The sequence below is a fragment of the Corvus kubaryi genome, unplaced genomic scaffold (genome assembly GCF_017639235.1).
Source record: "Corvus kubaryi isolate FWS band 111438036 unplaced genomic scaffold, C.kubaryi_AGA036_p1.0 65131, whole genome shotgun sequence".
In the NCBI taxonomy this organism is placed as follows: Eukaryota; Metazoa; Chordata; class Aves; order Passeriformes; family Corvidae; genus Corvus; species Corvus kubaryi.
The window spans coordinates 1-25,546 of record NW_024581784.1 but is presented as its reverse complement, the minus strand read 5'-3'; the positions used below and the strand labels follow the sequence as shown (position 1 = coordinate 25,546).

The window sequence follows — 25,546 nt, the reverse complement described above, 5'->3', positions numbered from 1 at the left end:
AGGACGCGCAGCGGCGGCGGCTATTGGCGGGACTCTGTTTCCCAGCGCGCCCCGCGGCGGCCCGGGAGGAGTGGGACCGGGCGCTCGCTGAGGTGGGCGCGGGGGGATCGGGCCGGGGGCACCGGGCGGGCCGGGGGCGGCCTGGGAGGAGGGATGGGGAAAACGGGGGTCGGGAAGGGGGAGCGGGGTGGGGGAGGTGGAACTGGGGGCCGGGAGGGGGAGCTGAGGGTCGGGGGGGCGGCGGGGGAGTGCCGGGGGAGCGGGAGCTGGGAGTCTGGGGACGTGAGGGGGAGCAGTGGGCCACGGAGGAGGGACGGGGGAGCCGGGAGCGGGGGCGGAGCTGGGCGGCGGGAGGGGTCGCGGGTGGTGTCGGGGGCTCGTGGTGTAGCGGGGGCGGGGGGGGAGCGGTGGCACTCCCTGAGCCCGGGGGTGTAACGGGGGGTGCCCGGGGAGGGGGCGACAGAGGAGGGGGCGATGGGGGAGGCTGTGCTTGGGGAGGTATCGGGGACAGGTCTGGGGGGACGGGCCGTGTGTGGGGAGGAATCGGGGACAGCCCGGGCGGGAGAGGGATCGGGGGCGGCCCCGGTGGGAGCCGCTATCGGGGGCAGCGGGCGGGAGGAGCCGGGCCGGGCCGTGTCCCGAGTGCCGCGGTGGGTGAGACCCCCACCCCCGGGGGCGCTCGGGAATTTGCCTCCCGCGGCTCCTTCCCGGCTGGGACACGGCTGGCGGCGCTCGTGGGGACGTAGGGGGGACAGGGTGACATAGCCCGGGTGCCCCGCTCCCGCTGGGGAGGTTCGTGACAGGGATTCTCCAGCAGCTGTGAGGGTGAACCTCTCTGATGTGCGTGCTTTGGGTACCGGAGATGTGTGTGTTGCCCTCGATAGACAGCACCTGGATGTTGTAGTTTTATTTCCCCTTCTAATTTCCCCTTCTCATTTCTGGTCCCGGTGTTCTGTAACTCTCTCAAGAAACTCCTTTGTGGAACCTGTGATGAAGAGAGCAGTGGGTTAGAAATTAAGCAATAGGTGGATTGATTTATCTGCATTTCAGTGTTATTCTGGGCTAATTAATATTTTTGCTGCTGTCTGCAATCCAATTCTTCTGTGTGAGGCCAGTCTGAGCAGGTGGCAAGGGGTGGAACAGGCTTGTGTCCTAAGCACGGGTGTTTCTGTGCTTTCTGTCTTCTTGAGCCTTTTGAGTTTCTGTTCCTGAGCGGCCACGCATCACTCCTGGATGTGGTTGTACCAAAATGAATATTTGTCTGCTGTGGGTTTTGCATAGCCAAATTAAGGCTCCTGCCCACCTGCTGCGGCAGCAGGGCTGTAAACAGGCTGGGGGAGCCCTGAGGGGAATTGCTTCCAATTCTGCTGTCTCCCCAGCTCCAGGATGGGGGGAGATGGGGCAGCAGAACCCCCAGTATAGCCAGGAATTCGGAGCTGATCTTGGAATGACGTGGGAGGGGTGTAACCATTGTAACTTCACTGTTCCCTGCTCCTTTTCTCAGGGCACTGCTGCCATACACACACAGAGTTTCCCTGTTCTCCCTGTTTGTGCTGGGTGGCTTTTGGAGTTATTTTTTGGCTGGTTGTGTCACTGCAGGGACAGTGTCCCACCCTGTAAGGGCTGGTGGTGTGTCAGGGAGAGGAAACACCACCAAACCCAAGCTGTGTCAGCTCTGGGTTTATGATGCTGAGTTGATTGTTTTGGAGTGGCTGCTGCAGCCTTGGGCTCTCTGAGAAGTTCCTGGTAAGAGCTGGGCATCTGAAAGAGGCTCAAACCCAGCCTTTTGTCTTGAAACCAGTGCAGAGCCACCACTTTTCTCTTTAAATTCAGCTGGAGAGATCATGAGAAAGGCGTTTGCTTGTGTGGGAGCTCCGGAGGCTGTGTTGATTCCCTGCCGAGCCGGGTGATTTCAAATCCAGATCTCCTGGATCCCTGCAGGGGCTCGTTTGTTTTAGGCTCTTCTGAAAGGTCTGGGGTCTGCTGGCTCAGGGTGAGTTCTGAAAGCCTGGTAGTCTGATGGTCCTCCCCAAAGGATCAGCTTGAACCACCGTCAGGAGATGTGTGTTGTGCCCAGGTTCCTCATTCTGCTTCTGTTCCCATCGTTAAATCCCTGTTAATGTGGACAGTTCTGCTCTGTGCTGGGATCCTGCCCCTCTGCTTGCTCTTGGCAAAGTGCTCTGGATGAAACCCCGGAGTACAGGATTGTGTGGAAGGTCTTGGCCTCACTGCATCGCAGAATCACAGAGTCCTTAAAGTTGGAAAAGGCTTCCAAGGTCATCAAGTCCATCCTGTGACAGATCCCCACCAGCCCAGAGCACTGAGTGCCATGTCCAGGGCACTGGGACACTCCAGGGATGGGGACTCCAGACCTCCCTGGGCAGCCCCTTCCAAAGCCTGACCACTCCTTCCATAGAGAAATTCCTCCTGATGTCCAACCTGAACCTCCCCTGGCACAACTCGAGTCCATCTCCTCTTGTCCTGTCACTTGTTCCCTGGGAGCAGAGTCATCAAATCAGAATGAGAATAAAAAAGCAGTACAGAAACTGGGGGGTTTGTTGGATGGCAGGCTTGGGATATTGGGCTCTTCTGAGATTGGCTGGGATCTGCAGGGCACAAGAGAAGCCAGTGTCCTGTGAATCTGGTCATGGGGACGTGCCCCAGGTCACTTGGTGGGTTTATGGCAAAGCAGGAATGAGTTCAGCTCTCCCACTGCCCTGTCACTGCTCCTCTTTTGGCATGGCCTTTGCTTATTCTCTGCCACCTTTCTCTGGTTCTGGAGAGAGCAGTAGCGAGAAATAACAAACTTTTTGAACTATTTGATATGGGCAGAATAAAGAAGGGGACTGAGGAGTAGCGTATGCAGTAGCAGGAATGCAAGGGATACTCAGTAATTTCTGATGATACTAAATTGGGAGGAGCTGCTGACCCCGTGGAAGGCAGAGAGGCCCCACAGAGAGTCTCTGCCAAACGCCGGGGCTGAGCAGCCCCCAACCCTGTGAGATGGGACAAGGGCAAGTGCTGGATTCTGCCCTGGGGTGGGGCAGCCCTGGATGCAGGGACAGACTGGGAATCAGAGGCTGGAGAGCAGCGCCGTGGGAAGGGACCTGGGGGTCCTGGTTGGTCCAAGTTGGATCTGAGTCCCCGGTGTGTCCTGGCAGCCCAAAGGGCCACCGTGTCCTGGGGGGCACCAGGCCAGGGAGGGATTGTCCCGCTCTGCTCTGCACTGGGGCAGCCTCACCTCCAGTGCTGGGGGCACTCTGGGCACCACAAGATCAGAAGGGTCCAAAGCTGTTGGAGAGTGTCCAAAGGAGGGACACGGAGCTGGGGAAGGGTCTGAGGAGCGGCTGAGGGCACTTGGCTCGTTCAGCTGGAGCAGAGGAGACTGAGGGGAGGCTCCTGGGGGCTGCAGCTCCTCCCGAGGGGAGGCGGAGGGGCAGGGGCTGAGCTCTGCTCTGGGACAGGGACAGGAGCCCAGGGAACGGCTGGAGCTGGGTCAGGGCTGGGCATGGAGCTCAGGGAAAGGTTCTTCCCCCCGAGGCTGCTGGGCACTGCCCAGGCTCCCCAGGGAATGGGCCCGGCCCCGAGGCTGCCAGAGCTGCAGGAGCGTTTGGACAGCGCTCTCAGGGATGCCCAGGCTGGGGTTGTTGGGGTGTCTGTGCAGGGCCAGGGGTTGGATCAATGATCCCTGAGGGTCCCTTCCAGCTCAGGATATTCCAGGATTCTGTGGTACCCAAAATGTGCCTCAAAGCAGATTCCCACAGGTATTCCTTCACAACATTTTCCCTAATGTGAGATGGTGCAGCATCTCACACTGTAGTCACATTCAAAGGAATGGTGGTGTTGTCTGCCTAGAAAAACAGCACTGCTTGTGTTCGTGTCTTGGTTTGAGAGGGAAGTGGTGTCCCTTGAACTGACACAGGGCATTTTGTCTGCGAGATCCTGGTGAAGAAAAGCTCCAACTGTCTCCAGTGGACTCCTGAGTCATGTGCGTTGGACTGCGAACTTCGGAGTTACTCATTGACCACGGATGAACACAGTGGAAAAAGGAAGTTCACTTCACACCAGAGGTTCCTTAGCGTGTATGGGATTTTCCTCCCTCCACAAGTAGTGGGTTATAGATGAAGAAAATCTCTGCAGTGGGTACAGGGTGCTGGGTTTTACCTATTCCCAGTTAAACTGAAAATGTCCAGGTGAATAGAGATCTGATTTACATACTGGAGAGGGACTGTTTATAAGAGGGTGTAGTGACAAGGCAAGGGGGAATGGCTTCAAACTGACAGAGGGCAGGGTTAGACTGGATATTGGGAAGAAATTCTTGGGAAGAAGCTCCCTTTCCTTTTACCGGGAGCTGGGAAAGTGAACACATCTCAGGAACTGAGTACTCAGTGTAAAACACGGCCTTGTGTGCCTGTCCTTGCTGAGAGAAGGGTTCTTAACGCTGCTTTGTGGATCCAAACCACATCTTTCTGTAGGGAAATTAGTCATTGTCCCAGGAACTTCTGTGAGATTACTCATGGAAGCAAGATGGCTGAAGAGGGCAGTATCCAGAAGTTTCTGTTGTAGCTTCATTGTGTGAGAATCCTGGAATCTCCTGAGTTGGAAAGGACCCACAAGAATCATCGAGTCCAAGCCCTGGCCCCGCACAAGAAAATCCCAATTTCATGTGCTCTGTCTTCAAAGCACCGAAGTGTGGCTGGAGTTTGTTAGGAAAGGAGCAGGTGGATAACAACAGCTGGGTGAAAGGAGAAGGGGGTACCTCACCAGAATGCTGCTTTGTCTGGGGGTTTTATTTATTTATTTGAATTAAAGCCTTTCAACAGCACCACAGGTCTCCTTGAGAGGAGGGGAACAGGAAAACCATTGTTTGGCCATTGCAGGAAAACTCTGTCAAGCCAAGAATGTCCCCCTCAGTCTTTCTTTCTGATCCCTTTTCCAGTGGACAGACACCTCTCTGCAGCTGTAGGACACCAACACTGAAGTGCAGCAGCTAAATAATCCTCTTCTGAAGAAGGACCTTATTCACTGGCTCATTTTTCAGTAAAAGATTCCTCTCTCTTAGCGCTTTAGTGTAGCTGCTGTTCATGGGCCATTTGTTCTCCCCCCAAAATTCACGGATCTCAGCCGGGAGCAGCTGCAGAAGGGTGGGGTGAAGTTTTAATGGTGTTCTTAACTGTCTTCATCCTTTATTTTCTATTCACACATTTGAAAAATGCAAAGCAGAAGGCTCCCATTTCCAAACCATCAGTTACAAACGCTGTCAGGCACGGGGCAGTGCCGGTGTTGTGGGACAGCCCGGAGGCCTCAGCTGTGGCAGGGATGGATCCCTGAGCAGCTCCCAGGGGACAGAACCTCCTGTCCACACTCTGTGGCTTCCCTAGAGGCCGGCCCAGGAAAGTGGTATGTTCTCCTCTGTGCAGACTTATTTAAGCTTGTGCATCTCTGCAGAGGGAGAACAGGCTGCTTGTCCAGTCCCGGGTGCTGTTGTCTCCACGGGCTGGGTTAGAGTAGCTCAAATGAAAAGCAAAGCAGCCCAGCAAAACAACTGTGCCAGTGCAGAACCGTGCAGCCTCCAGACCTTACCTGGGACACACGGGAGGAGAGCACGGAGGTGCAGCAAAGGGGAAGCAGCTGCTGTAAATCCAGAGGGATTTGGATACAGTGTGGCTGTTCAGACCCCGCTGCTGCCACTGCTGTCGGCTGTTCTTAGGGGCAGTTTTTAGTCTAGACTGCCTTCATTTCTGTCAGACTCCCCAGGGCTGGTTTGCGGGGCTGGTTTGTGTGTTCTGTGTTTCCATTCTGGGATTTGCAGGTAGGGACACAGGGATACATGGTGTTTTGTCCTTAAGGAAGGAGGGGTGGAATTAAAGCTCAGCAAAGACCTCTCTGTGTATTTCATCTGTGGGATCAGCTCTGCCAAAATCAGCAACACAGCTGATGCTGGGTAAACTTCCTAGGATTTGCTTCTGCCAGAGTTACAGCCACGCTCAGTGGTGGTAACAGGAAGAATGAATCTGCATTTGTGCAGAATTTCTAGAATAATGAGGGGTGTTGGGTTTGGTTCCAGCTGATTATTTTTTTGTTAAGCAGGAGTTTAGTGCCCAGCTAACAGGGATTATCTGTTTGTTCCAGGAGTTGGGAAGCACCACAGAGAGCCAGGAGCCAACAAATCATCTCAACACCTAAATGAGGCATTAAGTCTGGTGAGCTCTACACATTTCTCTTCCAATGTATGAGCTCTGCTGGGTCCCACCCTGACCTGTGTCACTGCCCCTGGAAGCTGCAGGTGTTCTGGCAGGGGCTCCCTGAGCATCCTCAGCCTTTGCCAGGGAGTGCCAGGGGCACATTTGTTTGCTGCTGGACAACACAAACCTTCCAAGTGGCTGAATGAGGTGCTGCCAGAGCTTCCTCTGCCCAAGGAGAAATCAGGATCCTTTCTGTGAGGCTCCAGCCTTCCTCCTTTGGGTGACTGGACACGAGTAGTTTGTAGTGGGAAGCCCAAGCTCTTGTTTGTCACACACTGGGAACATTCCCAGTTCCAGGAGGTTCTCTGGGGGCTGGTTAGTGACATGTGCTGACCTGATTTTTTTTCTCCAACAGATCCGTTGCTCTGTCTGAAACCTCACGAGGGAACACAAGTATTAGACATGGCAGGTAAGAGCACCTCAGATCTGGCAAGGAGGGAGAGTGGTTTCAGAGAGTGCTGTTCATGGTGCTGTGGTGGCTGTAACGTGTCAGGAATGTGACCTGTGTCCCTTCCCGAGACCTTGGTGATCCCTAAAGCTCTTCAGCTACTTCTCTTGCCTTGCTCACATTCACTTTCCTGCTGTGTCCTGATCTGTCTCCTGAGGTTTCTGCCCAAGTGATAAAGGCTCAGGTGTGACTCACTTGAAAGTTTTATGAGGGTGGAATTTATTCAGAAAAAAGTACATGAGAATAAGTCCTTCTTTCCAGAGGCTTTCCATGGTGTTCCTGGCTGTGCTGTTGACATTAATCCATCTGAATTTTACTTGCAGTGAAATTAGGAACAAAATTCCAACTTTTTTTGAAGTAAGAGGAAGTCTGGAATTTGCCTCCAGCTGCTGCTCATGGGTGATGCAGTTTGGTTTTTGAAGGCATGGGGTGCATTTGCTGATCTGATGGGTTGATCCCAGCCTTGATGGGAGAACTGTAGCACTCCAAGCTCTACAGACATGAAAGGGGATATTTTCATGTAATTTATTTTGTCTGATGTCAGAAGTAACCCAGAACAGCTGGGAACTGCAGGGTCTCGGGGTGGGAGGAGGTGGGCAGCAGCAGAGGTGTAATCCCCAGTCCTGTGTACCTAGCAAACAATCGTGGGGGTGTTTGGACCATTTTATGAGCTTGAAAAAAGACAAACTGCAGTGGCTGGTTGGTTTTGGCCCCACCATGTGGGAGCTCTGCACTGGGAGCTGGCAGCAGCTCTGCTCTCCATGACAGAAAATGGGAGAGAGCAGAACCAGAGGAACAATCTGCAGCTTCAGCTGTTGGAGAGGAACAGAGCAAAAGTTTCCTCATCCCTCAGAAAAAAAAAAATGGTTAGAGAATCTGCTTTTACTGTGTTTGATTAATCTTGGTCTTACTGGCTTCCCTAGAGAGCTGTCCCTTCAGCTTTAAAAGCTGTGTCCCCCCCTTTCCCTTGATCCAGCGTTGTTAAATCCCTTTCTAGGCTGCAGGGACACACTGTGCAGGAGAAATCCCATTAGGTGTTTTCAGCAAACAAAAAATTAATGCAAAGGAGTCCAAATTCCTGTGGACTTTGAAAGCATCTGTGGGCCATCAGCTCTCCATGGGATGGAGTCAGCAGTGGTGTTAACCAGTAACTCAAACCAGTTTGGAGGGCATCTGAATGAATGTAAAATGGGTTTAAGGGAGATTTGTGAGGAGAGGCAGAAGGCTTGATGTTTGTTTTTATCAGGAGAAGTCAAATTGGGCTGGTGACTTCAGTCATTATTCCATAGCTACTTCTGATGTATTCCCAGTGGGCGTTCTCACCATATTTTCTGTGTGAAAATATGCATGAGGGAAAGCCTTTTTCCTTCCTAAAGCCTGGCTGCAGCTCTAGGCTCTTCTCTGCCAACCTTCAAACGGAGCTGAGGAGCTGCTCCTGCAAAATGTCTCCTCAGCCGGAGATAATGGGAAGAGAAGGGGAACTCTTGTGCTGACAGTTCTTGTTCAGACATTTCCTCTCATCTCCTGTGCCATTTGGAGGTTTTCCCAGGACATTCTTCATCTCTTCCTCTGGTTGTTTTTAATTCTGTTTACTGGGGCTGAAGGAGGCTAGAGACAATTAGTCACAATGCCCTGGAATCAAACTTTAATCAGCTCTGGAAGGCAAGAGCAAACATTCCCAAACATGTAGGAACACACATCCAGGCACACACAGACAAATCCGGGAGCTGACAGCAGCAGAGGATTCAGGCATTTAATTACTTGGTTTTAAAACAGAAATTCTTCCCAAGGTAGGGTTTTCTTCACCATAAAGCTTTTGGCAGCATTTGCTGATTTATTGTCTCTGAATGCAAAGCTTTTGCTTTTTTTCTTTGCTTTTTTTTTTTTCCCCCCCCTAGGGCTTAACCTTGAAGGAAAAACTTGAATGTACCATTTTTCCATTAAAAATCATGTGTGCTTTCAAAACAAGATCATCCCTGACATAAAACCATGGAATCCCAAAATGATTTGGGTTAAAAGGGACCTTGAAGCCCATCCAGTTCCATCCCCTGCCATGGGCAGGGACACCTCCCACTGTCCCAGGCTGCTCCAAGCCCCAATGTCCAGCCTGGCCTTGGCCACTGCCAGGGATCCAGGGGCAGCCCCAGCTGCTCTGGGCACCCTGTGCCAGGGCCTGCCCACCCTCACAGCCAGGAATTCCTTCCCAGCATCTGACTTACTTCCCTGAACTGGATGGTACCTGGGTACAGAATTCCAGTTTGGGGATGCCTTCAGGCACCCTTCCTTATTGTCCCAGGCTACTGCATGTCCCAAGGCCTGACCCATGGCCAGGACATGCTCCTGCCTGCTCAGAGCTGGTGGCTGAAGGTAGCTCTGCTTGTCTGGACACTGACCAGCCTTTCTTTCCTCTTGCTGTGCATTTCTGAAGGGCTGTAACTTATCACCTCTGTGCAGCTGTTTCCCCCAGATGTTGCTGACACCTCCCCCTTCCTGAGGAAACTCATCCTGGAGCTTATTTTAAGGTTTTTTTTTTCCTTGCAGCACCTTTCACACAACCTCACACTGATGTGTAAAGGTGTTGAATCCACCTGATGTTTGTTAGCTTGTTCCTATTCCCCTCTCTCAGCCTTGTGTGTAGTAAAATAAATGTCCTGTCGACTGCTGAGGAAGAAAACCAAAATATTTGTGGTCCAGGGAGAGCATGAACATGCAGCACTGTTGGGAAGGTGTGGAGGATCTGACATATTTCTGCTCCCAGCTGAAATCTGTGTTCTGTGTTCCAGAAAAGGTGAATAACTTCCCACCGCTCCCCAAGTTCATCCCTTTGAAACCATGTTTCTACCAGAATTTTGCTGATGAAATTCCCATCGATTACCAGTTTCTGGTGAAGAGAATCTATCATGTGTGGATCTGTAAGTTGAATAAAAAAACTTGTGCTGGAAAAGGGTATTTGTGTAGTAAAACCCCATAGATCTCAATGATTTATGTGCTTTAAAGTTTTGACTGCAATTAGTTGGTGAGGAGCAATGATCCCCCTTAGAATACTCTGATATAACTTTATGCCTGAATTTTAAACTGTGCCTTGAATCCTTGAAGGATCTTGGAGAAAGGAGGGTGTCAGTGCTGGCAAAGTCTGTTAGTAAATCTGAAGAGGGAAAAAGCAGAGCATGTTTGATACCTTTGTTAATGTCAAATGATCATAGAATCCCAGACTGGCTTGGGTGGGAGGGGACCTGAAGGATCATCTGATTCCACCCCCTGCCATGGCAGGGACACCTCCCACTGTCCCAGGCTGCTCCAAGCCCCAATGTCCAGCCTGGCCTTGGGCACTGCCAGGGATCCAGGGGCAGCCCCAGCTGCTCTGGGCACCCTGGGCCAGGGCCTGCCCACCCTCCCAGGGAACAATTCCTTCCCAAGATCCCATCCAGCCCTGCCCTCTGGCACTGGGAAGCCATTCCCTGGGTCCTGCCCCTCCATGCCTTGTCCAAATTCCCTCTCCAGCCTTTTTGTAAGCCCTGTTTAACTCCCAAAAATAGCTACCTTAAGGAAATTCCCAGTTCCCCTAAGGTAAGAGGAATAGGAGAATTTTAGACAAAATAAATGTGGCCCATTTGCTGCTACCTGGCTCCCCACCTCGCTCTAGGAAGGCTAAAATTCCCTCTTATCCCCTGATTTTGCTTCCCAATGAAAGCAGTGTCTTCTAGCTGCCTGCTGGCTCTTCCTTAGCTATCCACAGCCCCCAAACACTCCCCATCCTGCTGAAGTTGGGAGCTGATCCTCTGTCATGGCTGGTGATGTGCTGATACTCTGTGTGAACAGAGCTCCTGGCCCTGGGCTCCTGTTTGCCTCAGCCATTCAGAAACCAGGAATGAAAATTGACCATTCTTCTCCAAGGAATGAAATCCGTGTGGCAGGCCTAGGAAACCACAGGGAATGCTTTGGAAGATTAAGAATCTTTTTGCCTTGCTTATCGTTTTTTCCCCAAATGCTTGTCATCCTCTTTACCCTTCTCACTGAAGGAAAGCTTGTTTTCTGCCAGCTCTGCATTTGGTGGCGTGGCTTTTATTCCAGATGCACGGGATGTGTGTAGGAGAGAGATTTGTGTGCATAAATAATGGCATAATCCATGGCTCCATTGTTCTTTGGTTATGTGGAGCTGCTGCAATGAGCTCTGTAATTTTCTTGCCTGAAGAAGCTGCCTGTCCCTCCAGACTCACTGGTGCGATGTCGAAGCTGTAAAGCTGCCTTTGTCCTCCCCTCTCCCAAAACAAAGAGTCCCTCAGTCGAGTTAATGGCAGGCTGGAGGAGAGCCAGGGATTTGGGCATGGCCAGGAGAGCTGCCATCTGCACCAGGAGTTTCACATTTCCATCTGCAGCGCGCTTCCTTTTGGGGTCTCCCTAATTTTTTGGCATGGGTTCGAGAGAGACACGTAGAGGGAAGGAGGTAAACAAGAAAAGGCCGGTTTTGAAAAGTAGAAATGCACGAGTCGTTGCTGGAAGGGTGATTGCTCATTACTTTAATTGGATGTGAGCACTGGATTAAGGTGGAGGGAGGTTTGGGGAAGGCTGTACCAGAGCTCCCACTGCTGGAGAACAAACTCCGACCTGAGGCACAGGGAGAGCCAAAAGTTCCTTAAAACTTTGTAGATGCTCTTGGCTTGGCATTGTTTTGTTGGGTTTTTTTTTTAATTAAGTAACTTTTAGAGAATAAATACCTTCTGAAAATGAATATTTGGAGAAGTACAGCTAATTGGTGTATAAATGAAATATCAGATTCATGGAATCCCAGAACAGTTTGGGTTGGAGGGACCTGAAAGCTCATCCAGTGCCACCCCATGCCATGGGCAGGGACACCTTCCACTATCCCAGGGTGCTCCAACCTGGCCTTGGACACTGCTAGGAATGGGGAATCTACAAACTGTTAGTTTAAATACCTAAAATTAATTAATTTAAATAACTACTATTCTTTCTTCCCCCCCAACATTAAGACACATCCAAACCATTGTGTGTTAAGCCTTGTTGGCTACTCAGAAGACATTTTCTTTGCAGTAAAACAGTGTTTTATTTTACTCTCAGTGTAAGTCAGAAGTAGCAGCTGGGTGTAGGTTTCATTCTCCTGCGTTGTCAATATAATTTTGTGACCATAAAACCTTGCATTTGTTTAGGACTCCCAGGCTGTGTGAAGGCAGGTGGGTCAGTGCCCAGGAGGAGAGGGAAGAGTCAGAAGGACCAAGGCAGTGATGTGCAGATGAGCTGCAGAGCCATGGCAGGGGGTGAAGCAGGGAATGGGCAGGACCCTTGGCACAGGTGAAGAGAAATTCAGGGATTTAATTTTGCCTGAATAACTGAGGCCAAGGTCCAGAGTGTTCCCATGAGCTCATCACCAGGCTGTGCTGGAGGGTCTTTGGTGTTTGGACCTTCCACTGTCTCCTTTCTCTGTGCTTGTTGATACAGGTTACCACAAAGGGTTTGAAGAGTCACCACCAGTTTTCCAAAATAGGAGCTTGTAAATTGGCCTCTTTGACCCTGGCAGTGCCTGGGGGGATGCAGGGACAGGTGCAGGGAGCCCTGGCTTGTGGCTGAACCCCCTTTCCAGGGATGTGAGCTCCAGAAAAATGGGAGAGCAGCATCCCTTCACGTACTACTACTTACTGCAGCACTGCTGTGCTCTGGGGGCCTTTGTCAACTTTCCTTTTTATCCAAGTGACAGGAACAGGAATGTGAAAAGACCTCTAAGCCACCCCTATGGTCCCATATTCTCAGCCTGATTGGAGTTTGTTTATCCCCTTGCTCAAGGCAGCACTTCAAGCCCTCAAGCTGGTATCCAGGCTTCCTCAGAGGCCCAGGGAAGTGGAGAGAGAGCCTGCAAGGCACTGAGCTGGCTCTGAGATAGCTCCTGAGGCAGCCCCAGCAAGCACAGAGTCATTCAGAGGCAGGGGCAGGGTTACCCCCCTCTCCTCTCACAAAGGGTTTTGCTACAAATGGAGCTTAGACCTTGCTCATAATTCATAATAACACTGGCCTGAGTCGTGTGTTGGTCACATCAGTTGCTACCCAAGCTCTCCATCCTTTGACAGGTTGTAAAAGAGTTCCCTCATCCCTCTGCTGCAGGATCCCTCTGGAGCTGGATGTTCCTGTGCTCCCAGCTCCAGGGTCACACAGGAGCCTGCGACTCGCTCGGAGCAGCTGCATTGCTGCCCCAGGGACCTTTCCCATTGGAATCCTGGGGGCTTCATAGAGTCCTGGAACATCCTGAGTTAGCAGGGACCCACAAGGACCATCAGTGCAGCCCCTGGCCCTGCCCAGACACCCCAACAACCCCAGCCTGGGCATCCCTGAGAGCGCTGTCCAAACGCTCCTGCAGCTCTGGCAGCCTCGGGGCCGGGCCCATTCCCTGGGGAGCCTGGGCAGTGCCCAGCAGCCTCGGGGGGAAGAACCTTTCCCTGAGATCCATCCCAACCCCCCTGACACAGCTCCAGCCATTATCTTTTGTTTCCTTTTCTCATGAAGTCCTGAAACTGCCCCACCCCACGTTTTCTCCTCTGCCCTCTCCCCAGTTTACTGCATCACGCTGGCCGTGAACCTCATCGCCTGCCTGGCCTGGTGGATCGGGGGAGGCTACGGGGTCAACTTTGGCCTGGCCATCCTCTGGCTGATCCTCTTCAGCCCCTGTGGCTACGTCTGCTGGTTCCGACCTGCCTACAAAGCCTTTCGGTGAGTAGGAGCCCAGGAGGTGCTTCTGGTCCAATTTTCTCTGGAAGCTTCCCCAGTTGTTACTGGGTGGTGCTGCTGGGGAGATCTCTCTGACTGGGATGAAGGTTCAGCACTTGAAGTCTGAATGTCTTGTTTACTTTCGAAATGAAGAAGAATGTGGCTACTTTTAAACACTAGATACGGGACTGAGGGTCACATAAGATTGGAGGTGAGCAGTTTGCCACTTCTAGGGGGGTTAAATTCATGTTTTACTTAAATATCTCAAACTTAGCAGCACCCTCATCTTAGTGCAATAGGTGCTAATTTGGTAAAGCTTCATTAAGGCTTATTTTGATGGAAGACTATTAAGTTATTAGTTTTTGAAAACTCTTCTGATTTCTGTCTCTGGCTACTTGAGAGCTTGTCTGCTTGGCTTTTTAGATAAAAGCAGTTCCCTGGAGTCAGTCCTTCTGAAACTCCACAAATATTTAAAACCATCCTACATTTTTGCTTTAATTAATAATCATTTGCATTTGCTGTGGACCACGAGGCATCACTCAGACATTAATGTGTAAAGCCTGGCAGAGCTGGGAGGGTCCTGAGCAGTTCCCAGCCTGACACAGGGAAAGGAAGGACCTGGCCAGTGCCACCACCACACCCCACACACCAGTCAGGGCTTTGCCCTCTGAAGGTGAAGCTCCTCTTGGTAGGATACTCTGGATTTTGATTATTCACCAGACCCAGTGATGAGCTGGTTTGGGTAACAGCAGAAGCAGCTGATGGAAGTGGGAGGTGGCAGGTGGGTCCTGTCTGTTTAGTACACGATAAATTGTTTAAATGCACTTCTGAATTGATGCTTTGTATGCCCACAGCACTGGGCAGGTACTGATAAAACACCAGTGGCATCGTGGAGTACAGGGGAGGGTCATTTCTGCTGGAAACAGGAGGGTTGGATTTGTCTCAAAGTTCTAAAGGACATGAAAATCCCAGCTCTGAACTCTTGCCCTCTGGAGCCGGAGTTTGCCCCCATCCTGAGCTCAGAAGCCCCAGGGCCTCCAAGTGCTGGAGCTCTGTTCAAAGAGGAATTTCCATTCTAAAGTCTGGGAAAAATTACTCCTCCCTGCTGACCTCCCTCGGGCTCCACAAGGGCCGTTTCTCATTATTCCTTGAACGTTGTTTGGATGTGTTTATGCAAGTGAATGCTGAGAGGTCCTCGAGGTTACTCTGTGCACAGACTTGCAGTTAAATAAAGACTCAACCCCAGGGACAGAGAGGGGAGCCCAGGGATCATCCCCTGGGACAGCAGTTGGGAAGAGGCGTGGAAATCACTGCGGAGGGGCAGCACTGATGGGATCACAAGTGGTGATTCCAGAGGCAAAATCAGACCCACTTGTCCTGGAGGGGGCCACCCTTCAGTGCTGGCACCCTGTCCTGCGAGGATGCTTCCCTAGAACCTTCTTCATCCCGCTGCATCCCAAATTAAATTAGCTGCAGAGCTTTGGCGCTAGGGCAAAGCTGTAGCAAATCTGCACCAGAAAGCTGGATGAGAAATCACCTTTTCTCTGTATCCTCACTAATTCCTGCAGATCCTTTCAAATGAAGACTCCTCCAGCCCCTTCAGGTCGGAGTTGCAAGAGTCTGTTTGAAGGCTCAGCCTCGAGCCTAATCCTTGTTAATTGGATTCTGACAGGCACCAATGTCAGCAGGCCCTGCCTAAAGTGTTTCTTTCACATTGCTGTACTCTGAGGTGGTATTTGAAGGGTGGGATTGTGAGGATACTCAAGGATGACAAATCTTGCACAACCACCATTTGGGAGCTGACAGACACCCAGACCAACATGGGCAGCTCTGAGGAGCGTGGGCCTGGCTGGAGGCTTCTCCACGTGCTCACCTCCCTCATCTCCTCCCTAGGCATCAGGGGCTAGAATTGTAATACTAACAACCATTAGCATAATAAAAATAATTAAAATAATAAGCATTTAAATACTTTCAGGGCTTAAGCAGGAGCTGGCAGTGGTTGGAGCTCTTTTGTTAACTCCCTTTTGCACCAAACTCCCTCATAAGCACCTGAAGTGTTTTTTGTAGATAAATCATTGGCCCTTTGAGTTCCTTAGAGTATGGGAATCATTTGTATCAGTAAAAATGATAGTTTGAGGAACTTTGAATGTGCCTGATGTGGCTGGTTTGATGGGATGAAGATGCATTGTGGCAGAGCCCAGACTTGGGCAGGGCAGTGCTGGGCCCCCAGTGCACCCATGACAGAGACTGTGAATGTCCCTGCTCAGCATCTTGCTTGGGGTCATTTTGTACCTAATTATTGTACCTGCATAAACTCAAGGACCTCACCTGTACATCCTGAGGATGGGGAGCCTGCAGAGATGGGAAGTGTGTCTCTGCTTTCAGGGTACCACCCAGCTCTCTCATGGCTGCTTTCCCTCCTATGATGTCCCAGAGCTGGATTATTTACCACGGGTGTGGGAACATGATGGCAAGCAGACACTGAGACATTCCCAGCTGGAATTCTCATGCTCAATGATCACTTCTAGTGTATGGACAAGCTCTACCTGGCAGTGTCAGGCCCCTGTGTGCCCCTTGCCAGGGGCTGAGCTGGGCAGGTATCAGGCTAGGCTGATGTTTGATCAGAGAATGATTCAGACTCTCTGTGTGGGAGACTCGTGTCCCTCCGCCTCTCCTTGTGTGTCATCATACGTGCAATTCCTTGGGGAGAGCAACTGCAGGAGCCAGGTTATTGGGAGACAGTCTGTGCTGCTGAGTCATGGAGCTGTGTGCTCTCACTGCCAGGGAAGGGGAAGAAGCCTCCCAGCACACAGCTGTGGAGGGATCCCTCTGGAGTCCCCACTGTGGAGGGTTTGAATGTGGTGGTGGGGTCAGACATGGGTGTGAAGCAGCACAAGGTGCCAGTGCCCCCCTGACCTCCTCTCTTCCTCCACAGGTCGGACAGTTCCTTTAATTTCATGGCCTTTTTCTTCATCTTTGGGGCGCAGTTCCTGCTCACGGTCCTGCAGGCGATCGGCTTCTCCGGATGGGGAGCGTGGTAAGCAGGAATGTCCCAGCAGGCCCGGGAGCTCTGAGCTGTGGCCGTTTCCAAGGACTTGGAGAGGCTGATGGGAGTCTGTACAGGGTGGAGAGGAAGAAGCTTTCTGATTTCCCCAGTGGCACAGCTGTATCTGCTCTTGGGGTGCACGATTCAGGTTTCATTGCTGTGTTGGCAGAAATCAAGGCCAAGCTGGATGGGACTTGGAGCAACCTGATCTAGTGGAAGGTGTCCCTGCCCATGTGGTCTGGCTGGGCTTTAAGGTCTCCCTTCCAACCCAAACCACTCTGTGATCTTCAGCTGGTTGCTCTTTGTAGGCTCTTCCCTCAGTGTCCATTTCTTTCACCATTTAACCAGCTCATGTCAGGCTCAGCTTTGCCCTCAGAGCTGGTTGGCAGCACACGGTGAGCAGAGTGTGTGACTCACTGTTGGCCTATGAGAAGTACTGTGAGAGTTCTCCTGTAATAAATGGGAGCTTGTTAGTGTCTGTCCCTGGTTGTGTTATAATTGTTTGGCATTATAGCTTCCTGTCTTTAGAGACTTGAGAGCAATTCCTGCTGAAACTACAAGTAATGGAAAGTCCTAGCACTCCATATAACACTCTGTTTTCAGAACTGCTGATGCCTCACCTGGTTTTTGTCAGCAAAGGAATGGAGATGGAGTGTAAATCACAGGACCCTGGTGTTCCCTGATCCCAGCTCTGGTCTCTAGATGCACAGCCAAAAGCACCTTGGGAATATATCTTCTCTTCCCAAACTCCGTGCAGCTGGCTGTCCCTTAAAGCTCTGAGACTGGCTTAGTGAGGGATGCTGGCAAGTGAGAGTTAAGATCTTGGGGAAACACCTGCATTGAATTCTGTCAATTGTCTTCATTGTTCGTTTCATTTTCAAGAGCTTCAAAGCTGCCTTGTAATTTCTGGGTTACGAATCACAGAAACAGAGAATGGTTTGGGTTGGAAGGGATGTTAAAGCCCATTCCATCCCACCCCTGCCATGGGCAGGGACACCTCCCACTATCCCAGGCTGCTCCAAGCCCCAATGTCCAGCCTGGCCTTGGGCACTGCCAGGGATCCAGGGGCAGCCCCAGCTGCTCTGGGCACCCTGTGCCAGGGCCTTATAAGCAAGTAAACAGTTTTTCTGATAACAAGGACACTTTGAAAAGCAGATTATTATGATATTGTATCTCTTTTTCTGTTTCTTCCAGTGGATGGTTGGCAGCCATCACCTTCTTCAGCACCAGCGTGGCAGCTGCTGTGTTCATGCTCTTCCCTGCCATCATGTTCACAATGTCAGCGGTCGCGATGCTCATCTGCCTTTTAAGGGTAGGTTCTTCTAGTGGAAGGTGTCCCTGCCCATGGCAGGGGGGTGGAATGAGAGGAGTTTTAAGGTCCCTTCCAACCCAAACCATTCTGGGATTCTTCAGATCTCTCTGACTTGGAGTATCCCTGCTGTGTGTAACAATAATGCAAAGAGGCAGCTCAGCAACCACCACAAGGCATCACTGCTTTGAAAGGTTTCACAGTGCAGTCAGCTGATGTTTCTCAGAGTTTCTGGAGGACAAATCCAGACAGCACAAGACAGCTCAGGCTGGAAATTGTCACGGTGTCGTGTGGTGATGTTGCTTTATGTCATGCAAAGCAAGCTTCATGTGGAGCAACCTGAGGCTGTGTGAAGTGGGGAGGTTTGGATTGGATATTAGGGAGCATTTATTTTCACAGAAAGGGTTGTAAAGCATTGGAACAGGCTGCCCAGGGTAGTGGTGGAATAATCATCCCTGCAAGTGGATGTAGCCCCTGGGGACATGGGCTCGTGGTGAACATGATGGTGGAGCTGGCATGATGGTTGCACTTGGTGGTCTTGCAGGTCTTTTTCAACCTCAACAATCCTGTGATTCCATGATTTGTTGCTCTTTGGGATGGTCAGTGGTGAAGCATCTGCAGTGGGGACCAGGTGGCAGGGTGGGAATTGGGTCTCTGCAGAAAGAAGGATTTGCAGTAGGACTCTCTGGAAAGCTTTGGCAGATGGGGAAAACAGAAGCCCTGTGGAAGCAGTGGTGTCTGTGTTGGAGCGGTTTCAACCCCCTGGCCTGGGCTGTCTGCCTTGCTGTGGGATCCTGAATCCTGGGCATGCAGCTGAGATGGGTTCAAGTGTTGGGTTGATACTCTCTATCTGCACCTCTGTTCACTGCATTATTGCATTTTTTGTGCTTTTGTTCCTCGGAAATCCAGCTCTTCACGGAGAGAGGAACAAATCCACCATCCCGTTCCCAAGTGGCTCTGCAGGGGCACAGCTCTGGGCTCCTGGTGCTGACTCTTCTCCTCTCCTCCCTTTTATCCCTTAGGTACATAAAATCTACCGAGGGGCTGGTGGAAGCTTCCAGAAGGCTCAAGATGAGTGGAACAGCGGCGCATGGAGGAACCCTCCCAGCAGGGAGGCCCAGTACAGCAATTTTTCTGGGAACAGCCTGCCAGAGTATCCCACAGTGCCCAACTATCCCTCTGGAAACCAATGGCCTTAAGCAGCGACAGCTGCAAACTGCCTGGATTCTCTCCTTTTTGGTCTTTTTATTCTTGTTATTGGAAAAGATCATTTGCATTCCCCCCAAGCACCCCACTCATCTCGGGGACCTCTCTGGTTCTTGTCTCCTGATCCCTGCGGAATGTCCGTGCTCTCAGCCCTTCCCACCTCCACTGCACTGCACGGCTGTGGCAGAAAGCTTTTTGTTTGCCTTGAGTCACCAGTATTTGCCTCGTTGCAGACTGAGAACAAACCCTTCACTGCCCTTGCTTGAGGGAATCCTCTCCTGACCATCCCTGGAAAAGGCTCAGCTTCCCCGTGATGGCAACACTACCACAGCTGCTCCTGCTCCTGCTCAGCTTCCATGGAATGCACAGCTCAGCACCACGCCGTCTGCAGCAAATGCAATCAGAGCATTGGTAGCAACTGGTGTTTACTCTCCTGGATGAATAATGTGGAATTTTTCACTCTAAGGGAAATGCAGCCCTTCAATTACTTGGTACTGGTGACACTGACGTGATTTGTGAAAGCCCCACCCCCCGTGGGAGGATCCCTGCAGGTAACAGAGCGTGCCCTGGGTGAGTCCTCGGATGTGAAGTCCCCACGAGTCCTCATTTGCCTGGCTCAGACTGTTGTGATGCTACAAGTCTTGCTTTCCCTGCTGCCAGAACTTCTCGCCGGATCCACACGTTCCAAAGGTGCAGATTCATCTCCTTAGGTTCAGGATTGCTCACTAAAGCCTGAATCAAAGCCCAGTGGAAACCAGTGCAGAGCTGACACTGGGCCTTGGTGATGTTCACCCTGGTACAGGGACTCGGCACGAGATCTCCCCACTGTGTAACTTCCAGCCAGGTTTTGTGCTGGCCCAAGGAATGCCCCACTGGACACACCTTGTCCTGTTGGGACTCCCTTTTCCCGGGTTCCCGGCCAGGAGCCGGATGCAAGATAATGATTATCTCAGTGCTGGGGCCCCAGTGTGGTTTGGAAATGCTTCTGTTACAATGAATAGTTTAATTCTGCCTTCTGCTGGTGTGGTTGAACTCCAGACATTACAGTGGGGTCTGGGAGACCAAGGGAAGCTTGTTAGTCCTCATGGCTGCTGTTGGCTGTGGCTGGCAGCACTTCCATGAGAGAGAGATTCCTGCCTTTCTCCAAGGATCAGCTGAAGGGAGGATGAAGCTATTGAGAGGGATTGTTTTCCCTGAGATTATCCTCCACCTTGTCATTCATCTCCATTCTGTGCCTGAGCCATCCAATTCCCAGTGTCCTACAGCAATCCAAGCAGCAAAGGCTGCGGTTTCCTCTTCCCCCCTCAGCCTGCTGTGAATTTTTTCAAACCCGTCCCAACTGGGAGGTCAGTTCCCAATTTTTTTATAGGGAGTGAGTGTTCCAAGTCTTTGGCGCTCAAAGTTTTGGCCAGTGATCCAGAGTGCTCCATTTGGGAGACCCAGGAGGGTTTGGGCACCCTGGGGATCAGACCCGGAGCCTGCTGCCTTGGCAGGCTGCTGATGGGGTCACTCCAAATTCACAGTGAGCAACTGGAAAACAAAACTGGCTCCTGGAAAGGGACAGGGACATGGTCCTAGCTAGGTGGAATTGATTTGCAAGTGATCTTTTGAAAATTTTTCTCTACACGTGCCTTATCTAATGAAATCACAGTTCATGGAGGAGAGCTCCCGCTTCCCCCTCGCCCCTGCAGAATTCCCTGTTTCCCTATTAACTCGTCCTGTGTCACACTGTAAATAATGAGGGAAGCACAGCCTGGAGTCTGCACGACCCCTGTGTTACCAGGGCCAAAGCAAAAGCAACCCTGGATGGGAGGGCAGAGCCTCCCCGAATTTGCGTTTACAGCCACACTGACCCCCTGCTGCAGGAGCAGCCCTCCGCTGGCTCTGGGACACCAACGTGCTCCCAGCACCAGGGCTTTTTCCTGGAGAGTGTGCAATGCACTTGGGAGGATGAGCTCTTGGAGCCTTCTTAACAGAACATGACCTGATGGTGTTGTGAAGCTTTTAGGTGCCTTTGTCCTGTGTCAAGTGTAATTTTAAGTGTTCTCTGTCGCTTGCCATCGGAGTGATGAAAGAACTGCCTGGCGTTGACTCCCTGGAAATACGATGGATGCACCACGGGGTGAGGGTCAGCGGGGCTGAAGGTGGGATTGGCCACACTTGGGAGCCAGGACATGGTGCATCCGTGTCCCTCGGTCCTGCCTCTCGCCATCCTCGGCCTCTTGCCAAAATTCTTCAAAACCCTTTGATTCCTGCCCCATTTTAGTGTGTCAAGTTGGAGGTTTCGAAGGAACCAAGAGGAGAAGCATTGCTGGGGGCTCCACATCCTCCTTCTCTTTGGGATTTTCCCCTTGGAGAATATGGGGGCTGTGTTGAAGCACCCACCCTCAGTCACACTGGAAATGCTTGATGCAAGGGGAGGAGGTGCCTGGGAGCCTGCCCAGCGGAATGGTTGGAGCTGGACACCAGAACCACCCCCCATTAGCCTGCACTGCCTGAGATCCCTGTGGAGCTCAATGCACCCCCAGGTGGGATCTGCCATCTCACCCCCCTCCCTCCTCTTCAATGCCAGAAACCATAATTCCAGAAAGTTGACCCAACATGCTGCCTGAACAGCCATGGCTTAATTTTTTTTTTTTTTTGGACTCCTCTGTATGTTTTTAAATGTTTACAATAGATCTCTAAGAGTTCTTAACACCATTAACCCGGCCCTGGCTCCTGGTGTGGTCGGGCGTCACGTGGCGTGTCTGTGTGCAATGTTTCATGTCACCCGTGGAGCTCTGGGTTTTGTTTTGTGTTTTTCTCCTAATCACAAGACAATAAATGCTCATCCTGTGCTTGATGAGGAGAACTGGCCGCATTGGAGAAGTGTCTGTTCCTAGGTAACCGGAGTTATCTGGCAGAGGGAAATGGCAAAAGCTCTATTTTCCTCCAAAGTCTCCCACTGCATGTTGTTCTCTCTGTGAAAGAACAGCACGTTGATGGATGAGGCTCATCCTCTGTGCTGGGGATGGGTGTGAGTGGCTCGTTGTGCTTTGTACTCTCAGAGACGCCCCATCAACTTTGACCAAAGGTGCTGCTCTTACTCCCATCTTCTAACAACGGGATTGGAGAGCAGAGTGTGGACAAAGTCCCATCTCCCAAGCACTGAGGTCATTTTTGTGGCCTTTCCACAGTGCAGAGAGCCTCGTGCTGGCCCCTGGCAGTGCTGGTGTCTGCTTTCCCCAGTTCCTGCCTGGAAGGAGACCATTATCCCTGGAGTAAATGGGCTTGGACAGTGAAGGTGAGTTGACTCCCTTTAGCACATGGCTGAATTTATTACCCAAAATGTTTTTCCAAAGTTACCACAGAATCCCAGAATAGTTTGTGTTGGAAGGGACCTTAAAGCCCATCTCGTTCCACCCCTGCCACGGGCGGGACACCTCCCGCTGTCCCAGGCTGCTCCAAGCCCCAATGTCCAGCCTGGCCTTGGCCACTGCCAGGGATCCAGGGGCAGCCCCAGCTGCTCTGGGCACCCTGTGCCAGGGCCTGCCCACCCTCCCAGGGAACAATTCCTGCCCAAGATCCCATCCAGCCCTGCCCTCTGGCACTGGGAAGCCATTCCCTGGGTCCTGGCCCTCCATGCCTTGTCCCCAGTCCCTCTGCAGCTCTCCTGGAGCCCCTTTAGGCCCTGCAAGGGGCTCGGAGCTCTCCCTGGAGCCTTCTCCTCTCCAGGTGAGCACCCCCAGCTCTCCCAGCCTGGCTCCAGAGCAGAGGGACTCCATGGCCTCCTCTGGACTCATTCCCACAGGTCCATGTCTTTCTTGTGTGGGGGCCCTAGAGTTTGACACAACACTCCAGGTGGGAATATGGAAATCACCATATTGTGGTGTCACACCCCAGTACCACTCCGTGGCAGATATTTAATCCTAGAAGAGCCATTTCCATCACAGCTGTTGATGGGACATCTGCTGAACTCAGTGTCTTCCCTTTCTCCAAAGCCCTGTGCCAGGTTCCCCTGCCTGGCCCTCACCATCCCTCTCTCTCTGACAGTGGTTCCCCACAGCTGCTGCTGTGCCCTGGTGTGTTGAGCATGAGGATGAATTGGATTTTCCTCAAATTCTTGCTCCAGGGCCTCAAAATCTGAGCACGAGGCACATTTTAAGCTCCTGCTCCAGCTGCCACTCAGGCAGGACCTTGGCACTTGGAATGAGGGGGTTTTTTGCCTCTGCTGCAGGAGGACTGGGAAGGGTTTGTGAGGAACGCGCCCGGATTCGGGAATGGGGGTGGTTGCACAGCCAAGCTCAGCCCCCCACCCTGAGGAGCTCCCAAAAAGCTCTGGATCCCTGGCATCAGGGCATGAAGGACACTGTGAGGGCCTGGCTTCTCCTTTTCTCTGGTTCCTGCTGTGTTTCTGTCACTCTCCAGTTTCCCAGGCCGGGATGTTCCAGCTGGGAAGGTGTTGCCCACCTGCCCCGCAGCAGCTCGTTCTCCCATTCTCCCGTGCAGTCACAGTGGTCCCTTTGTGTTGTCTGCTTGTGAATGAGCCTGAATTGTCTCATGCCCACAGGAGAGGGACAGGGTTCCTGGCTGGATGCTTTCCCAGCAGAAATTCCCTGGCTTTTCTTGCTCCCCGCGCTGGTTCCGTGGCATGAGCTGCTCGTGTCTCTGCAGGCCTTTGGCACACCGTGTGCTCACCGCTGGAGATCTGCCTTGAAATAAAATCAAACCTCCCTTCTTCCCCACTCTCCTGCTTCAGAGGGTGGTTCAGTTCTGCAGCCAAACGTCTGAACAGCTTGTGAGTTCTCAAAGTGTGTGAAATCGCCACAAAATCGCAGACTGGGGGGGTGGGATGGGGCAAAGAAGAAAGGGAGGGTTTCAGTGTGATTTTATCCTCTCCAGAAGTGATTTTATCCTCTCAAGGGGTGGTTTTATCCTCTCCAGGGGCAGGACATGGGGCATGGCCCCTCACCACCCTCCTGAGCTGTGTCACAGCACAGGAACAGGATGGGAGCAGCTGGAATTCATGCTTTCAGAATTTTCCTGGTTCTCTAAAATCAGCATTTTTTTGTAGGAGCAAACACCCACAGGGAAAAGTCCTTCAGCCAAACGTTGTGGGGAGAGCTTTTCCCTGCAACATTTCTGTCACAGGAGAGAGAACCAACTCAAGCAGTTGGAAATGGTGAAATGGGTACTTGGGGTGATGCCGGTGGCTGAAGACCTGATTGTCCCCCAAACCCACACAAACTCATTTTCCCATTGCCTGAAAATCCTTTTGGGGTGGATCTGCTCCATGCTGAGGTGAAGGTGAGACCAGCAGGGTTGTGCAGGGGTGTCCCCTCCCTCCAACCTTACCCTGAAATTCTCAAACTTGGGGGTTGAGAAAAAAAGGGGTGAGAAAGAAACGATCCTCTGGCTGTGCCCTCCTTCGCTGAGGGGGTTCGGGGATGGAGTATTTGTCCCCAGGTGATCAATCAGAGGAAAATGAAAGGCTTTAGGAGGTGGCACTGGGGTCTGCATCCCTGCCTGGTTCCTGTGTCCCTGCCTGGCTCCTGTCCCAGCAGATCCCACTGTCCTGGAGCTCTGTCCCCTGCGAGGCAGCAGGATGGCAGTGGGATGGCAGCAGCTCTGCCTCCCTCAGAGTGGCTTTGCTCGGAGCTGATGTCCCCAAAAAGGCAGCAATGCCTGTAAAATCCCACCCCAACTCCCCTCTGTTCCCATCGGAGAGGTACCACAGCTGTGCCCCCTCTGCGGGACCCCCATTCCCCATCCCGAGGTTGCCCCAGAGGGTCTGTGGTGGGGATGGATGTGAGGAGGGAACTGTGCCCCAAAAAGGGGCTGTACCCCAGAATGGGGCCATACCCCAGAGCAGGGGCCATACCCCAAAACAGGGTCTGTATCCAAGCACAGGGGTTGTACCCTAAAACAGGCGCTGTACCCTAAAACAGGGCCTGTACCCAAGCACGGGGGCTGTACCCCAAAATAGGGGCTGTACTCCAGCATGGGGCTGTACCCCAAAACAGGCGCTGTACCCCACAACAGGGACTCTACCCCAGCACGGGGTCTGTACTCCGCTGAGGGGCTCGCTCACATATTAGGGCCTGTCCCCTCTAACTGGGTCGATACACCCCATGCTGTCCCCGCAACAGGCCCGTACCCCACCCGGAGGACGGTGGCATCCAAGTCGCGACAGCACCGCGACAACCCACGCCGGAGCCGGACCCTACAAGGCACACTACAGCGCGGCCTGTTCCCTGTGTGAGAGCTGCGCCCTCCCCCCCTGCAGGGCGCTGATGCAGCGCTGGCCCTGTCGCGACAGCGGCGCTTGTCGCGATCAGCGGCGCCGGGCAGCGCGGGGTTAACCGGGGCTGCCGTAAAGCGCGCGGCGCTGCCGCAAAGGCACGCCGCCGCCTGCCGGCCGCTATTCCCGAACGCGCGCTACGCCAGCGCCGCTGCGCCGCCACCCTCGCGCCCGCTGCGCTTGCGCCGCGCTCCGCCCCGCGGGCCGTATTCACGAAGCGCGCTTGCGCCGCTGGCGCGCGGGCGCGCACGGGCGCGGCGCGGCGCCTACGCCGTTGGCGCAGCGCGGGCCGTACGCCGTT

At 52.5% G+C, this 25,546-nt stretch overlaps 1 protein-coding gene across 6 annotated transcripts; it reads left to right on the top strand.

Annotated features, from left to right (window-relative positions):
* LOC121673036 (secretory carrier-associated membrane protein 4-like) lies at positions 1-23,722 on the top strand. 6 transcript variants are annotated; one of them, XR_006019119.1, is made up of 10 exons: positions 3,655-4,082; positions 6,133-6,203; positions 6,601-6,654; positions 9,477-9,605; positions 13,251-13,407; positions 16,340-16,441; positions 17,645-17,762; positions 18,782-19,655; positions 22,142-22,248; positions 23,515-23,722. XR_006019119.1 is itself a non-coding variant. In XM_042046067.1 (9 exons), exons 4-9 carry the CDS (start codon positions 6,648-6,650, stop codon positions 18,956-18,958), a joined length of 690 nt encoding a protein of 229 aa, XP_041902001.1. In that variant the 5' UTR covers positions 3,657-3,764; positions 3,923-4,082; positions 6,133-6,203; positions 6,601-6,647; the 3' UTR covers positions 18,959-21,821. The 6 variants fall into 6 exon arrangements, 5 of the variants coding, with proteins under 5 accessions (XP_041901997.1, XP_041901996.1, XP_041902001.1 ...); XM_042046067.1 differs by lacking the exons at positions 22,142-22,248; positions 23,515-23,722 and having other exon boundaries at positions 3,657-3,764; positions 3,923-4,082; positions 18,782-21,821; XM_042046066.1 differs by lacking the exons at positions 22,142-22,248; positions 23,515-23,722 and having other exon boundaries at positions 3,658-3,764; positions 3,893-4,082; positions 18,782-21,821.
* The last annotated feature ends 1,824 nt before the right edge of the window (positions 23,723-25,546 follow it).